Source organism: Halyomorpha halys, unplaced genomic scaffold (assembly GCF_000696795.3).
Source record: "Halyomorpha halys isolate HHAL.00 unplaced genomic scaffold, Hhal_1.1 Scaffold110.1, whole genome shotgun sequence".
Taxonomy (NCBI): Eukaryota; Metazoa; Arthropoda; class Insecta; order Hemiptera; family Pentatomidae; genus Halyomorpha; species Halyomorpha halys.
Window position 1 is genome coordinate 789,952 of NW_027112640.1, and position 17,873 is coordinate 807,824.

General features: G+C 30.7%; 1 protein-coding gene across 6 annotated transcripts in view; it reads left to right on the forward strand.

Moving 5' to 3' along the window:
- The window catches only part of LOC106677846 (CCR4-NOT transcription complex subunit 6-like), a 398,718-nt gene that overhangs the window by 338,224 nt on the left and 42,621 nt on the right, over window positions 1-17,873 (forward strand). For 4 of the 6 annotated variants that reach the window (XM_014416006.3, XM_014416008.3, XM_014416007.3 and 1 more), the window contains one exon: window positions 10,773-10,852. The exons of the other annotated variants lie outside the window; for them this stretch is intronic. In XM_014416006.3, the coding sequence (XP_014271492.1) occupies window positions 10,773-10,846 (74 nt within the window). In that variant the 3' untranslated portion in view covers window positions 10,847-10,852. The remainder of the gene's footprint in view (window positions 1-10,772; window positions 10,853-17,873) is intronic. 6 annotated transcript variants of the gene reach the window in all.

Here is a 17,873-nt window from a genome sequence, read left to right on the forward strand (position 1 = left end):
GAAAATAATATTCAAGAGTTTTTTATTAAATAATATTAATATAGTTTATCATTGTGGTAAGAGGAAACAGTTATTGAGAAATGGACTTCGTTTCCCTTTCTCCTAAAAATAATAGTAAGTTTTATGCCAAGGGGTCATACTCAGAATAAGGCAATCGAGGTCACGATAAGTAAATAAGAACTAAATAATAGAATAGCTTAACCACCAAAATCTTTATCAATTTTGTTTGAAATAAAAAAAGAACTTTAAAATACGTTTTTGGAACATATTTTATTTCGTATTCTATCTAGTTAATCGATTCGTCAGCCTGATTTAAATTATTACTTATAATTTAACTAGGACGATCTAGTGACGGATATGATTGTTGAAAATCAGAAATTATGCAAGAGTGATTGCGGTCAGGAAGTCCTTGAAGAGTTTTTTCTGGTAGGAACTAACGGAACAGAACAAGTCGCCAGCTTTGCTCAGGTGGAATCCTTCAGGAACTAGTCGAACGTTAAAGGGCCTTTTATACGAAATCAGTGCCCTGGTGCCAGGAAGAATTTCAACTTCTTATAAAAGTCATATCTGTAGATCGCAAACAAAATGACCACAACTAATGATAAGTATAAGTAGGGTGAGGGAGAAACACTGACACTCTGAAAGCTGCACGCAATATAATCACGTGGTTGGGAAGAATATTGTTCAAGATCGAAAAAATATGAAACGAACGAAGTTTGAAAAAATATGAAACGAACCACGAGGAAGACTCAAAACGGCCGCAACATTTGTATTTTTTTACAGCCAAAAAAATCGATATATGAATCTATTGATTTAGATCAGAATTTTTTTTTATACAGGCATCTATGCTTTAAAGTCCCGCTGAGAATAGTGCATTGAAGCGAACATATTTTGATTAAATGTGTCATATTCACAGCATGTGAAAAAAGATATGAAATTTCATATATTCATTTAAAAATCCGACCTATGCACCAACCTAATATATTTATAATACATTTATATTAATGTCATATGGATTTATACACCCTTTATAAATTAATTAAATGTTATTCATTAATTTTATCCTTTTTTTGTTAAAGATTTTTGCAAATTATAATGTAGTAAAACATTTCTTATGCAAAATTACCTTTTCCTCTTAATTTTGACAGAAAATTAAGTAACAACGAACCTTCCGTACTTGTAAACTCTTAATATAATATCGGTCTTGTTGACCGTATATCGGTGTTTTTTTACAAAGGGCAAAGTTTTTAATTTTTTTAGTGCTGTTACTTAGATTTTGATATCTCAAATATATAATCCTATTTTGAAGGCTAACCAGACCTCTTGCTTTTAGCGATAATATTCTTGTTTATTTTCTCCTTTTCTTTCTAATGGTTTTCCTGAGAAATTCGCTCGTTGTGTTGAATAATAAATGCAGATTATTACGTGTCGTGACGAGAAGCGTAAAAGCAAGGTGATTTTGTGACCCTCGTTTCTCTATTTATGTGAAATTTTCCTTTTTTAAAACTTAGCAGGTGATTGGGAATCGTTATTTTATTATATTCTATTATTTGCAAATAAGTGTAAACAATGCAATTGGTCCAAATGAAATAAGCGGTTAAGAAACATGTCTTGTAAGAAAGAAAAAAAAAAATGTATGAATCACTTTTTATTTCAACAATTTAGCGAACTTCACTTATAATTGTCGAAAATTGGACATGCATCAGTCTGTCTTTAACCCCTCTTTATATGCATACTGTTACTCGGTACATTTTCGTACTGTAAAAAAATATTTATTTATGTAGTATGCCTTTGAGAGACTTACTTAGTGCTTAATGAAATATATATTTATGTAATAAGTGAATTATTGTGATACTCTGTTTTGTTGATTTTGAGATTGTGAGTTCATTAACTGGCGTAATGTTAATATTTCAGAGCCTTGTCAGAGTGGAGTGTTATGTTTGTCTTTTATTGATTGTAAAAATGGCTGAGTTATATAAGTGACCGTAATCTTCACAGGTTCGTTTTACAACTAAATAAAAAAGTAAAGAAAGATGAAGATAGCATTGCTAACAATTGCACAACAGCATAGGAACATGAAGAATGCTCTCATGTCTAGTAAAAGTAAATGATAGGAACAATTAGATGATCTATAACTTATTAGTATTTCAGCGCTGAACAATCTTCCACATTCTGAGTGTGTATATTAAATTTTTAAATAGTATTTTAGTTTTATAATAAATTAATTTAATTGTTCAATATATGAACGAATAGATTTGTTACTGTATACTGAATCATTTACCTCGTTCAAAGTTTCATTGTGTAGAAATAACATTTTGTGGTGTATATAGTCGTAAACATACTGCCGTTATAATACGTTTATGAACAACTTTATACGAAATAAGTTAATAAATAATATAAAATAATAATTATAATTTTTAAATAAATCCATATTAATATGTTTCTTAGTCTTCATAATTTTTATATTGCTTTGCTGTTTTGGAAATTATTTTCCCTGTAGGTTATCGATTAGATTATACGTTCCTCTCGTCTACCATTTATCGTAATTTTCTTGTTCTTTGTGGAGCGAAGTAGGCCTAATTATGGTGAATAATGGGAAAAGGGAGAACTGCTAATGGGAAAATAAAGAGAATTTTCTCTCCTCGAAAGTGTTGCTAATTTGTTGCTGCGTCGTTAAAATCACGTAATGCTTAGAATGATATATCTTCAATCATTTGAATCGCTTCTAATAACGAGATTGTTTTTCAAATATTGTTTTCCTTCTTTCCTATATCACTAATTAGGTGTGTTATAATTGTGCTATTAAGAGCAAACGTGGTGTGAATTTGATAAAAATTGAAAACAATAATATTTCAAGTACATTTAGGTAGAAGATTTGCTCTTGACCGACTAGTTTTAACAAAAATAAAACTATTATCCTTTAATTAAAACATTATAGAGTCTCCTTTTGAATATATTTTAAACATCTCATAAGGTTTGAGTTGCACCACTTTTGTATTCAATGTCTTAAATACCCATATGTTATAAAATAATTTTCAGTACTTATTTAATCGGTGGTCATTATTCATATTATGTCATCTCGATTTGGTTGAGTTTTTGTTTTTAAATAAATAATTTATACAAAACCATCCCAGTAGGTTTATTTGTTGGAACAAAGTTTTGACCAATGATATCAAATTGAAAGTTCTTGCTGTAAGTGTCATAAAAAGTTCGAATAAAAGTCGGAAATAAACAAAGAAGTTTAAAAAATAAATAAAATTTTATATTATAGAAGTAATATTATGGAAATTAAGTTTTGTTCAAAAATTAAAATAGAATGATTAATGATTCCGATCAATTCTTCGTAACGAGATAATCTTGTTAGTTAATTTTTAACACCTCTGTTTAATTGTATCCATTATAGTTCGAAGTTGAATACATTATTGTCAAATTTCGAGTTAGATTACAAAACAATTCATCTTTAAATTGTTATGATTAAAAAAAAATACACAACTGTTCTGTACATGTGTATAATTTAATAATACAAACATAACATGGTCGAAGGTCATATTCTTTTCAACCCTGTTGAGGGTTATCAGGAATTTATTTGAAGGCAAAGTTAGAAAGTAGTTGATTTTAACTAATTATTTTTTTACTGATTAATTAAGACCATTTTTGTATATTTTTCATTTCATAATTTGCTTTGCATTGCAGAACATAAAAATTTGTTTTCAATAACATCCATGTTATTAAGACCCATGGGTCTTATTGCTATAATTTTTAGTACTACTAATTGTATAGTTTTTAAATGGTCGTTCAAATAGATTTATGTTATTACAAATTAAAAATTAATGAGGAATATGGGCTAGTTCTAAACTAACCAAAAACAGAGCTTACTTTTTCATTTACTTACCTTAGTACATTTTTCTAATCTTGGAGCAGTCAAGTCTTTTGTATGTTTATATGATGCCCCGTCGTATGCAAAATATATATATGTCAAACCTGGGATTTGAGATGACCAAAACGTTGAAAGCTCTTTTAGCAAGAAATAACATCCTTTTTTGTTAAAACTATTCTGTCTAACTATGTAAAAGCATTTGAAGTTGATACATTCAGTCATCAATTTAATAATTATTCTTTTACAAAACTTAATTTTGATGACTCATTTCTCATTTCTGCTGGTGCAATAGTTCTTATTGAAGGTTTGACTCTGCAACAGATCGTTGATAAATTAATAAACTTCCCTGGGTTATCATGTAATCAAATAACAGTTAGTAAACCCCCTCGTTCGTTGCCTATACGACCAACGATGCTGCTTACAAATGTTCGTCCGTTTGAGGCAAGCGTTACTTAGTTTCGGTTTGCCCTTCGAATGTTTACCTGTTGTCTGAGCGCTAATGAACTAAGAAACCATAATACTGAAATGGCCACATTAATGGAGCGCAATTGATTTGACTAATTATCTGTAAGGGAGTGTATATGGGATTGTAATGGCAGTGACAGATGCGACTTCCTCTTTGCCGGCAGTTGCCAAGGTCCTGCAAACGGTAGCGAGTCCTTGCCAGAAGCAGCACAAGGCCCGCCACCAGCCTTCCCCGCTGGTTGTTGAACTCGAAACAAGCAAACACTTTACCACCAACCTTACTCGGATATATCCTTATTTTACGGTGCCCTTTTATAGTAACATTGCTTCTTTGTTTTTTTTCTTCTTTCCGACATTGATCTCTTGGGAGAAAATGCCTTATAAGATTGACTTCAAAGCATTCTTTCATTCTAATTACCGTTCTTCAGTTGCAACATTAAAAATTCCTGAATATAGTTGTTTGTAGGAATTGGTCTCGATTTCCGTTCTTTATTCCTTTTTAAGCCGACGTTATTCGCCAAGATTATATAACATTAGGTGTCAAGACCTGTTCGGAAAATGATCTTTATATAACGAATAATTTGATTCAATTCGTGTCGATATCTCCGAGCACGAACGAAATTAATTTTTACTTTAAAAAATATTATTTTTTACCTTAGACCGCCTGGCTTGGTTTCTGTTGTTATACAAGCGTCTATTGTTGATAGTTCTGAGTTGGTCTAATTGTTTTGTTGATTGGAGTTCTTGCCGTTGCATAAATTTTCATAAAACGAATTATTTGCCTCACCACGATCTGTTCTAATGCCTTGGATATATTTTAACATTTTCACAGTGAGCTTGTGTTTTTATATTCGAAGGTAAAATCGCGCTTATTTTTTTGACATTAAATATTCATACAGAAGTGATTTTTTTTTTTGTGACATTTTCTTTACTATTTCATATTGTTATTATAGCAACAAAATTACATTGTTAGAAATAGATTAGATATACAGGTAGTTACTATGCAACAGTAACGATTTTGGCGCTATAGATATACGAGGAAATTAATGTATTTGAATAGATTGAGAGGTTTTAGTATTGAGAGTTTACGGTGACTTGAAAAAACCTACTACAAATTGATGAGTACATATAAACCATGTTAAAGGCGGGAAGTACTCGTTATTATTTTAGTTTAGAAATTGCTCAGTTTGCGTCTCCCGTTCAGGAACTTTTTTTTTCTTTAATACCAGATAGGCCTGATAGGCCTTACATGGTTGATATAACATTTACATATTTTTTTTAATAGTTGATTAGGGGGAGCAGGGGTATAATCTCGTACGAAAGACACCCCTAACTAGATAAAACGTTATAATTTAAAAATAATTATGATAAAATAAATATATAAAAATGATAATTCATGATAAAAAGGAAAATTGAAGTTAATAAAAAAAATTACCAACATTCATGGACGTAACAAACCAAAAAATTGCCTTCTAATAGGATTTTTTTTTTTAAATGTGGTGATTATACTTGGGGTAAATGTAATGCAGGTGACAGCATTGTGATGAATGCGATGGGCATGTAAAGCTTAAGATTTGGCAAAGAACGGTTCTCTGAGAACTCAATAAACATTGATCCCAAGAGTAAATGTTCGAGGGGGTACACCTTAGTGTAGGTAGGCATATTGCTTTGAGACTAGTGGATTTGGGTTTGATCGGACGTTATTGAAAAGATGAATTTAAACTTTCTGGATAGCTAAACCTTTATTGTTCTCAGATCATAGGGAATTGCCAAGATAAAATTTCAATTATTTTGATTGTATTTAAAACAGTATTTTTCACTAACTACAGTTTTTGACCGTCATTTTTTATTCTTAGGAACTGACCGTTATCACTTTTTTTCATTGAAAATTTAAATTTTTAAATTTGTGGTTATTACGCCACTGATATGGTAATAACAAACAGTTTGGATTTAATCACTTTGGGCTAAGAAATAAGTGCAATTGGATAAAAGACAAGATAAGTACATATGTTGTCTATAGAAAATTATATCGACGTTAACATAATATTTTTGGTTTTGGCTATCATCAAATTAGCGGACCCACTTACATTTACTGGTACCCTATATTTAAAAAAATATATAAATATCCTCGTAAAGAAAATTCATATAGTGTTATCATCAAACTGGTGGACGCAGGCGCAGTGCGATTTTTCCGTTCTAAGACCAATACTTCGCTCGCACCTGCCAGTCATAACTCGTCTCAGGAACAAGCGTAAAATCCCCAGTCATTTACCTTTTTCCTGTAAAATCATTAATCTACTTTATATCTTCTTTGATATTTTTCTATCAATGTTATATTTCAACTTATCTGCGTTGAAATACAACCTCTCCATGAAAAGGTTTGATTCTTTAGATCACCTCATTAAATTTGTAATCGAATTGATTTTCAATATGGGTCTCTAAATCCTTTTCGCTTCCAGATCGTTAGGGCGGTCTTTTTTCATTCCCAAATTAGTGAGGACAAAAGGCTAGCCAGTTGCTATTAGGTTGCTCTCTTATCCGAAAAATTTCGCTGACGAAACATGATTTCCTGTCTGGGGCCTAAAGGCCTGTAGTAACAGTATATTCTGGAAATGTTTTGTCATAAAATCGATTTTTCATGGCGACTTTCCTTATTGATTTCACGTACAATGGTGGAAAATCATTTGTTTCCCAAGTGATTGTTTATGGATGTTGGTTTTTAATTTAGCCGATAGGACATTTAACCGTTTACGATTGTCATTGACACAGCAAATGTTAGACCCTGAATAATAGAAATTCTTTAAATTCTTTATCGTTTCATGACTTAGATATGGCAATTAGAAAAAATGACGATTTTAATGAGTAACAGCAAACAGTCGACAAAAATTACCTATTATTATGAATCATCACTAATCCTTAGTGCTACATAATTTATTATTTTAATATTCCCAAACAAGTATACGACAAGCTTCTCAAATAAAACTATTTCTTTTTTATTCATATTTATTTTCTGTTTCTTTATATTTATGCTGATTAACAAACAGTTTCTTATGAATATCTGATTGCTCTCAACACCCTGAAAGACCTTTAAATGTTTGCTGACCCTAATACCATGATCAATGAAAATTTATAACTGGCGTTGTTAGGGGAATGATTATTAAGCGAGAGCAGGCTATTATCAAAATTTACTTGTCTCTTAGGGACTCGGATAGACCCAGCAATTACTATTCATAAATTTCCTGATGAAGTGTGAACTGAATATTAAATTTGCTTACACTAGACCTCTGATCGCTTATGCAAATATCGTTTAAACAAATTGTTTTCAGCCTCTATGAAGACATGAATTATGAAGTACTGACGTAATCGACATGGGCTCGTTTACCTACCATTTGTTTACTTCCGACAGCTTATCTTTCTCATCAGCGCAAATGTTCCCCTCATATGTTTTATTTAGGCATTTCTAAATTATAGTGAGATAAATGTGTTTTTATTTTAATAGTGTTTTTATATAATAAAACACCTTTTTTTATTATAATGCTAACCACACCCAATCCCGGCTGATATGAAATAAATTAGATCTCTATTTATCATCAGTAACAATTCAAATTTTGATACATTTATTTTTTTTTTCATACAATTTTAAATTATATATCAAATTAGGGGAATGTTCATACATGTTTGTATAATTTCTGTGTATATTTTGACATTTTATTACTTAAACTTTTTATAAAATAAAATACAAACTTTTATATTTAAATTTTAATGGAATGACTATCTCCTACACTTCAACCAATTTACATTTCATCAAATAGTGTATTAAAATAAAATTAGGATCTGGAATAGAGTCTAGGATTTAGTAAATGCGTTATAGGCCTAAAAAATATTGCAATATAAATTTTGGACCTTCATAAGCTAGAAAATGTAATATATTATCTGGCTTTATTATAAATTTTATGATTTTATAGATTATAAATAATTTTACTGTTTTTATAAATTATTGTTTTTTTTGAAAATGAAATTATTGTCGTCCTTTCCAAAAATAAGTAATTACTTTTGTATATTGCACAATATAGAAGCTATACGCAATACATATTCCACATATTGTACAAAAAATGACAAGTTGTAGATAATTTTCGGATCTTTATTTTAAAATAGGATTCCTTTTTGCATAAAATTCAGTGAGGAAAAAACTAAAAAAATAAATAAAACAAACAAACACTGATTTTAGTGGTTTTTGTTTATTTCTCGTGTTTTTCGAAAATTTTATTTTGGAAAACTTCAGATTTCTTTTCATATTTGTCGTAAAATAGTTATTTGGGAAGTTATGAGCAAAAAAGCCAAAATAAAAAAATCCCATTTTTTAAAGGGTTTTTGTTAATTATTTCCGGCACAATACCCTAAAAACAATCACACCAGAACTGTACATTTTAAGACTTTTTTAAAAATATCATTTGACAGATTACAGGGTCTGGTCTGAATTTGATATATTGGAGAATTCATCTAATGGTGGCGAACCTTTTCTTGTTAACTACCTTGATAGTAAACTGTCGCACCTTATAAGCCACTAGAAACAATCACATGAGAATATTCCGTTTCTAACGACCATATGACTGGATTAGTAGTGGGCCACTAAAGCAAAGGCCGTCATGGCGCAGTGTCATACTCAATGACAGTTGCAGCAATAACTCTATGTGAAAGGGTCTTTGTTCTGTTTTTTGCGCATTCAATTCTGACAAATATTATTTTGGACTACATGTCGACGCTTTTTGTTTTACATTAACTTTAGTAGGTAGATGAAATTTCACTTTTGATTATTCCGAATAAATAATTTTTAACATTATTATTTTGTTAAGCATATTAATAATTCTTATGGTTTTTTTTTCGCTGAATACTAAATACTGTACTGTCATAAATAAAATGAATATTTTTTTTAAAAATCAAAATTAGCTTTGTCCGTTTTTAGTAATCCATGTTATAATTATTGATGTATTAATTTTATTTTATATTATTTTAATTATTAACATAGCTCACAGATAGGCCTGGAGAGATTTTTCTCCTTTCTCATTAGTAATAATATTTCGCTAAGTATGTAGTAAATTTAGCCTTATACCCCGATACACATGAATATGATTTTGTATTGTGTTGAGTATTCTTCAGTTTTTGAGTTCAGAGCTCTATCCATAGAAGCATCCATCCTCTTTCCCCACGCTAACGACGTAAATTGCAGACTAAAAGCAGTAATGGAACAAAATCATAGAGCCATTAAACTGCCCAAGGATTTATTTTTGGGAAGATGTCCTTGGCTATTAATGTTATTGCCCGCCTGGCCTCTAGTTCGTGTGATCTTGAGCGGGATTCGTCTGCCATTGTAACCAATTCTCTTTGCTTCTTTATCCAAAAATCGGAAATATGAGGCAACGGAACTTATTTCAGCTCATTATGATCTGTTAAACTGTAGAAAAACCATGTGATTTCGCTATTCAATTAGCTGTGTAGACAATAAAAAAATGTTTACTTCGTCCATATTCATATTAATAACTTCTTTCTTGACTGTTGATGAAATATATTTTTAAGAACCCTGAAGCTCAGTCGATAATAAAATAGTATTATATAAAACAGAAAAACCTTTGGAAAAAATGATTTTCTTAACTCAATATGGAACACTTTTAGAGAATATAAATTTAAATAAATATATACAAATATTATTTACAGTTGTATTTTTTACCCAACAATAACTAATAACTGTAATTACCACTTGAACTAACTCGCTCAAGTTTTTAATAAATACCGAACAAAAGTATTTTTTTTTTTTTTTATGTGTGCTTCCTTGCCCGTGTGTGTGTATATTCATATATTTGGAGGCAAAGGTGTCTGTGTGGGCTATGAAGTTTGTTATAGATACCAAGAATTGAGTAATGTCTAGCGTGGTCATTCAGTACTTGGATGTTTGACCCCTTGAAATGGATAATCACTCGTACCAAACCTAGTTGCCTATTGGTGGCATCTCACAGACCAGGCGTAGGACTGATGACACTACCCTGTATTTATACCTTCATCAGGTCTTCCAGGACCACAGCATGCTAGAATAGACCTTCACGATTTATTATACCATTTACAGAAAAAAAAAAATGTACATAGATTACATTTGGAAAGTTTTAACAAAATATGTATGTTCTGAGTCAACATACAACTGAAAGTAACCAAATACTTAGAGGAAAAACATTGGAAAACAAAATTATTAAAATATAATTGTAGATATGCAGTTAAACTGTAAAATGACAACCTGATTTTGTATTCTATTGATAAGCTCATTATTTCAGTTTAATTGGCTATTCATATGTATATGTGCCTAATATTCACTTATGTTTATTTATTCAATATTGATTATGTGTTTCTTCATTGATTCTATTTATATATCTGATTGTTGCAGGTATGTTACCAACTCATGTCATTAAAATGTTGTTTCTGCAAGTATTCATCCGGTTAACATTTAGATCAGCATAAATAAAAGTAGGTATTATATTAAGTTAGTGATGTTCGATTAATTGATTTCAATTTTCTTAATATTAAACTGCATGTTAAATTACTCAAACAAAGTAAAATGTTCACTAATTAATACAAATAAAAATTACACTTAATAGTTTTTGGATCCATTATTCCGATCCTTAAGAAAAGTTTAAATCAGCGCACACTCGAACCTGTTTTAAAGTGATATTATAAAGAAAAAAATAGTTAAAAAACAATAGACGAAAGAACTTCACATCTATGAATTACTATTTATGCTATCAAAAATTGTATTTTTTCAGCCAATTCAACAAGGTTAATTGCTATTATGTGAAAATTGAATTAGTTTTCATTTTGGAGATTCAAGGCCAACTGTGCCATTTTTTAATTTGAATAATTACACAGAAATTAATATTGCATTTAAACTTCAATTGTTTACTCTGAAAAATCGTGAATTTATGACGTTATTTCATGGACTGAAGGTTTAAAAAAAAATGTTTATAACTAAAATATGTACATTTTTTTTGGTGCTATAGACCATAGAGATCTTTGGCCACACGCTGTTGTCTAAAGCGATCCAGTAGGCTGACGGGCCTCATAAACCCTAGGGAGTGGGCGGGCGTTGCTTAATTTTTATTTTTTGCAAGCATCAAAGCCCACGCGGTTATCCTGGTCCCCATATATAATTCATATCCCTAAAAAAATTATGAAAAGACACATGCATAGTTCTTTCATAATGCATTAAAGTAGGAACTTTTCTTGGATTTTCTTACATCCATTAAAATAGCTTCTCGTCGTTATGATTTGTTATAATACCATTATACTATTTAGTCCTAAATCAGAAACGACGTGCCAGTACACTTATTTAGGAAATACGTTTTTTTTTTTGTTTAGTTTAAATTTCAAAGCCAATGTGTGCACCAATACATTATAAAATTCAACGAACGCCCGCAACAACAAAATCACAAGTCAAAAACTCCTTAACAATGTAGGCCACTACAGAAGAAGGAAACAGTGCAGAACTAGAATATGTATTCATGCTAAAAACCATAAATGAAATTCAGAAATAGTGGTTATGAAGAAAAAAAAAACTATTTACATTCAAAGTGCTAAAACTCCTTTAGCGCAAATATTAATGAACCCATCACAATTTTTCACCTTGAGGGAATCAAATGAGGAATCATAATGTTTCCTCCATTTAATTCTCCCCCCCCCCCGCCTAAGTCATGACTTCTACCTTTTCGCCCCAAAGAAGAAATATACTCCTAGTTGACCGAAATATGGACATACCTTAAAACCGTATTCGGTATTTAGTTTTAAAACTGCATTCTATTGATAAATAAACCATTTAGTAATTATTTACCAATAATTTGGCTGCCGATATTGGATTCTTTTTCTTATTCATTTGATGTCTAGTTCAACTTTTTTTAAATTATTATTTTATCTACCACATCAAAACAGGTTCGAGAGTGAAGTATTTTTTTTAATAGTTTTTTTTTTTATTATCCAGTTGAAGGAAATATAAAGTACATACTAATTCCATATGTTTATGTATTCTAATTTGATCGTGTAGTTTATGATATACCAGTTTTTACGTAAGGCATACTCGCTTGATAGGAAGCAGCCCGATATCTCATCAAGTCAGATGTGTTGTGAAAGCTTTCATCAATTTTAGTGTTTGAATGTTATGTCACAATTTTTTTCTTAATAATAAACATTGACCGTAGGAAAAGTAAAATGTTATGTAATGAAGCAGTACTGATATCAGCATATCATTATATTGCATATGGTAATTCTGTAGTTATTTTCTCTGAAAGGAGATATGATTGTATAAAATTTTTTTTTTTACTTTTCTCGTATTATTATTGAATTTTAGCTTAGCAAGTTTTTCTTATGCTTTAATGTGAATTTCACGCGTTCTTGGTGTAATTGGCTTTTTAGCAATCATTCTTTTTAAGTTCACTATAAATATCAAAGAATTGAAATTGTTTAAATGTTCAGGTGTTTTTATAAATTAAATTTTTCAAGTATATAAAATTTTTGCTAAACTTGAACAGAACAAGTACATTAACTTAAGAAAAAAATTTAGGTGCGAGTAGCTTTGTTAGTCAGTCTTCAGATTTTTCATAAATTATTTCGTTTAGTTACTACTAATTATATAGCTTGTTAACTGCTAATTGGAAATACATTTCATTAATTACTTCCGGATTTTTATTTCAAGAAATATACTGTTTTACTCATGTTAAAAGTAGAACGAAGTTATAAGCAAGTAGAGAAGTTCTATAGTAACAATAAATGTCATTGTTTAAAACAATAATTATGAATAACTTATTCTGAAGCATCTACCATTTGTATAATAATACTCAAAATATAAATGGACTTTGGAGCATCTAATGAAATTAAAAGATAATTAATACATAGTAAATTAAAATTGCAAATCGTAATATAATAACTTTGAATTCATTAAACAGAAAAAAATAAACTTATCTTATCAATAACCTCTAGATAAAATATTTAGAATAGTAATACTAATTGAAAGTATAAATTTCTACCTAATTAATAAAGCATTCTTTAAACCAAGAATGTAAATAAGGAACATATTTTTTTATTTTATTGGAACTGGATAAATAGGGAGTGATGGAATAAGCAGGATTTGAAGATGGGAAGGGTACTGAAGTGTCGGATGGAATCCAAAAGGGTTGAGGTCTGATAAGGAAGGATCTTTCAAAAGCTATAGTTCGGTGGACCGTTATTTATAAGCCTGAAAACCGGGAATGGGTTTTACGTGAATGAACAGAGGATTTATATTTAAGATCTGAGATTTATTATGGGTGGCGGGATTGGATAACGTGGTAGAAGGGTGGCAGGAAATAATTACAACAGTAGGGAAAGGTAAAACCACTCCAACTTCTCATAAAATCGGGAGATGGAGGCATCCTTGGGGATTACTGAAGACGAATAGTACTTGGCAGTATATTAATCGTTTTAGTTTTGCCTCAAGATTCCCAATGGCATTACCATGTAGCGTACAATAGTAGACAAAATGGGGGAATATTAAGGAATTGTTTCTCTGTAAGATACAAGAAGACTATGGTACCTCGTGAGAGGTAAACAGTTTTCCTGATTAAAAGTGTCTTTTATTTTAATTACCAATTAAGATTAGTAGTTTTATCCTCATTTGTTAATTGATATTAACAATAATGAATAATTTATATTCATTTTTTTTTGCAGTTGCCTGTTCTTTCCTGTTACTTTGTTTTATATATTTTCTATTTCTATGGAATTTTCCTACCTAAAATTATAGTATTGCAAAATGAGAAAGTACGTGTTGTGTGTAAAAGTTAATTTATGTTTATTTTTTTCTCGAGAAAATGAAAAGAAAGGATAAAGTAAGTTCCAAAGTACTTTTCCTTTCCATTTATGAAAACTGCAAAATGATAAAGCCTTGTTTAGCCCATGTGAAGTACAATGTTATCTCGTTATATATTACAGTATATAGATCTAAGTATATATGCTGTTTCGCGCAGACTTGACTAACCGCACACATGGTGCGTACACCACAAAGGAACTGGCTGCCAAAGCCAAACCTATATTTTACGAACATCCGCTCCACTGTATCACCGGAAATATACCCGCGTTCTCTCATCTGGATCTAATAGCTTCCTTTGTGTCTTACGCCATCCATTTACAATCCCAATAAATACACCTTTTACATAATTGTCATATTATTGCCTGTTTGTTTTTTCAAGCGTCATAAGGGGGAGGGGAGGAAGTTATCGTTTGAAATTGTTTTTACTGGTGGGTGTGGCGGCTAAATTACAGGCTAGTTGCTAACTAAGTTCCACGTAGGGTAAAATTGGGGAAAGAATTTTTGTTGGATTATAAAAGCTTTTTGTTGAAACCACATTAGGTTAGAATAAGCGGTTTTGTTCAGGAAACGAAGAACCGTTTTCCGCGCTTCATGTTGTAATAAAGTAAGTGGTAGAGAGGTTTAGTATTCATGTCGCAAATAGAAAAAGTTATATTCTCAGAATAGAAAATTTGTATTATCAATTATTGTTTTAGACACAAAGAAAGAAATTTTGTTCCGTGTCTTGACTTTCATCCCCTAGTAAAGTTCTCGTTCATCGGCATAATCCATCGAACCGTTAATCCGATTTTGAAGAATTTCAGAGATTTGTGCCGGCAGGTATCTCTTCAGGTAGTTGTTCCATGTAGATTTTATCAGCTACTTTCGCTAAGGCACGCTTAAACGTTTTTTCCTTGGCACAGGTATATTACAATGACTGCTTGTTAGATTCCGTCCAAATTTAGAGGAAGGTTGAAAATCTGTCTAAAATGGAAAATGTATCAATTGTATTCGATTCCGTTACCTACTTTCACTTACGCATGCAAAAACTCCTTTCTAGATTATCTCTATTTGAGCTCGTCCTGTAGAACCTTTCCTTTTTTTTTTTTTTAATAGAAACTTTTCTTTATTGATAGATATTTCTATCTGCCACACAGTTGTGGTGGAAATTATAGTGATGAATGATCACATTCATACTAAAATAAAATAAAAATGAAAAATAAATAAATAAATGCAAAAAATCACATAAAAATATAGAACGTTTCTTTAACGTCAAATAATTAACCTTCTACTATGAATAATAACACCCACTATAGAAATATAGACACAAGCTAAATAAACTTTGAAAACATTAAATAAGGCGTGAAAAAGTTAAACTTTGACGTGAAATAAATCTGCAACAACCTAGTGCTATGTAATAGCAATAAAAAAAAAAAAAGTCCTTAATAAAATTATATATCCGCCCCTCTAATTATAGAAATTCACCAGAATGGAGTACTGAACGACTCTTACTGAATCGCGATTCTTTGGTGTGAATCCTTGGAGGGTTCTTTTTGGGGGATGGATTCACCTGCCTGTCTCCAGTATAAGCTTTCCATATCGACCCAAATGTTTTATTATTAATTTGAAAGTTCAAATACGGAAAGCACTCTTTAGTGACATTGAGCAGTAGGGTTCACGTTCAGGGGTTAAAATTCTAGTTTGGGGGGATATTGTTAATATAACTGTTTTCTAACAATTCTGGATGATTGAGTAACATGGGAAAACATATTTAAGAAAAAGACAAATTCTTAAACAAAAACAAAAAGGATTTTGTTTATCTAAAGTCGATATAACCATTTTTGGGAAGTTACTATTTACAACTTAATGTGGAAGCAATTTTATGTAGATGAGTTATATTTTTATTGAAAGTGGTAATTTTAACACCTATTTCACATTTAAATTTTGGAATAAAGTGAATAAGATTTTTTTGTAGAATTTTTTTTTTTTAAAAACCTCAACTTTTCGAAAGCTGGTATATTAACGTTTGTTATAAACTCTTCAGTTGTACTGGAACTTATTTATGTTTTTAGTTTATATTTTGATCAAGGCCTTTTGGGACTAAAACTTATTTTATTATAAAGATTTTTAAATGGAAATAGCGCTTGTGTAATGTTATAAAATATGCTTTATCGATCTACAATGTCCATAATAAATTGAGATAAAAAAAAATTATAAAAAAATATTGTTTTTCATATTCATTTAGTGGTTGGCTCCTATATCCCTCTTGCTCCCTCATTTTTGAGAGTGGTTCTGGGCTTGCGAAGGGCTCTTAGGAATCTGCTGATCTAGAAGGGAACGTCTCTTTCCATGGGAATGCTGCCCTCCCCCCTAAAGCCGATGCTTTGGATTCTTTCTTCTTCCCTCATTTTTCAGTTAGGGATTTCCTCAGATACAGTTGTCCCAATAGATCTTGACCGACCCTTTCCTCAAAATGGTCACAGCATATTACAAGCACGTTACAAACAATGTGAGGACAATAATTGTCGATTTTCCTTCTTGTTCTAGATCCATATTATAAATACAATGTTGTTATTTACTACGTTAAACAGAGAAAAAACTCGTCAACATAATTAATACATTAAAAAAAAAAATGAAACCGTGGAAACTAGATTGTGTAAAAATAAAGTTGAATTTCGTTGTGGTGTTTTAATTTTTACTTTTGTTCAGTTCTGCTATATTTATATGCATGTATTTATTATTAATTTTTTTGTACAATAATGATTTATATACTTTTTTCATCCTGTCATGTTAAAATGTTTACATACTTAAATTTGTAAATATTTGTGTTTTATAAATTACAATTAATTAATATCAATAATTAAATTATCATTTCTGATAGATTTTTTATTCTAAATGTTAATGAATAACAAAACAGTCGTCGTTGCAAAAGCCAAATGCGCCTTTTATTCATGCTTTCAGCCTTGTATTCGAGATAAATGGATAAAGGTTACTGATGACATTTCTTTTGTTTTTGATGACACATCAAGGTATTGGTTTACTTGTGCTAGTCCTAGCATTCTCAAGTGCTAAAACTCTTTGCCATCAATACAAAAGAACGCAGAATAATAATCTGCCTGCAGAACGCAACTTCTGTACACCTTGGCTAATTTTTTGTTTTTAATAACTTTATTGAAATTTACAACTATATATTACGTAATACGGAAATTACTAAATAGTAAATATGGTCTTAGTTAAAATGAAGTGTTACAGGCTTGTAGAGCAACTACCCACTGGTAGCACTCTAATGACATTTTACATTAGCTGGTCTCGTGGCCATCTTCTTTTCAGGCGCCTCGGAGGATTGTCAGGTTAGAAACTAGGTCTTGGCTAATTTAAATTTAAGTTATATATATCAAATCATCCATCATGACCTCAATGTTCCAATATGTTGCCGTTTTGGCCCAAACCAGATACCATTCCTTCCATGTAAAACTTTCCACCCACCCAAATCCACTTGTTTCTAACCTGGCTTCTCCTTCATTACATAATAATCCTCCTAGGCGTCTGAAAAGAAGATGGCCTCGGGATCTTCTCTTCTAGAAATGTTATTGGAGATCTATCAATGGGTAGATTCTCCACATGTTTGTATCATGTCACTATCTCACCTACAGACAATTTACTTGAGGTTTATATGTT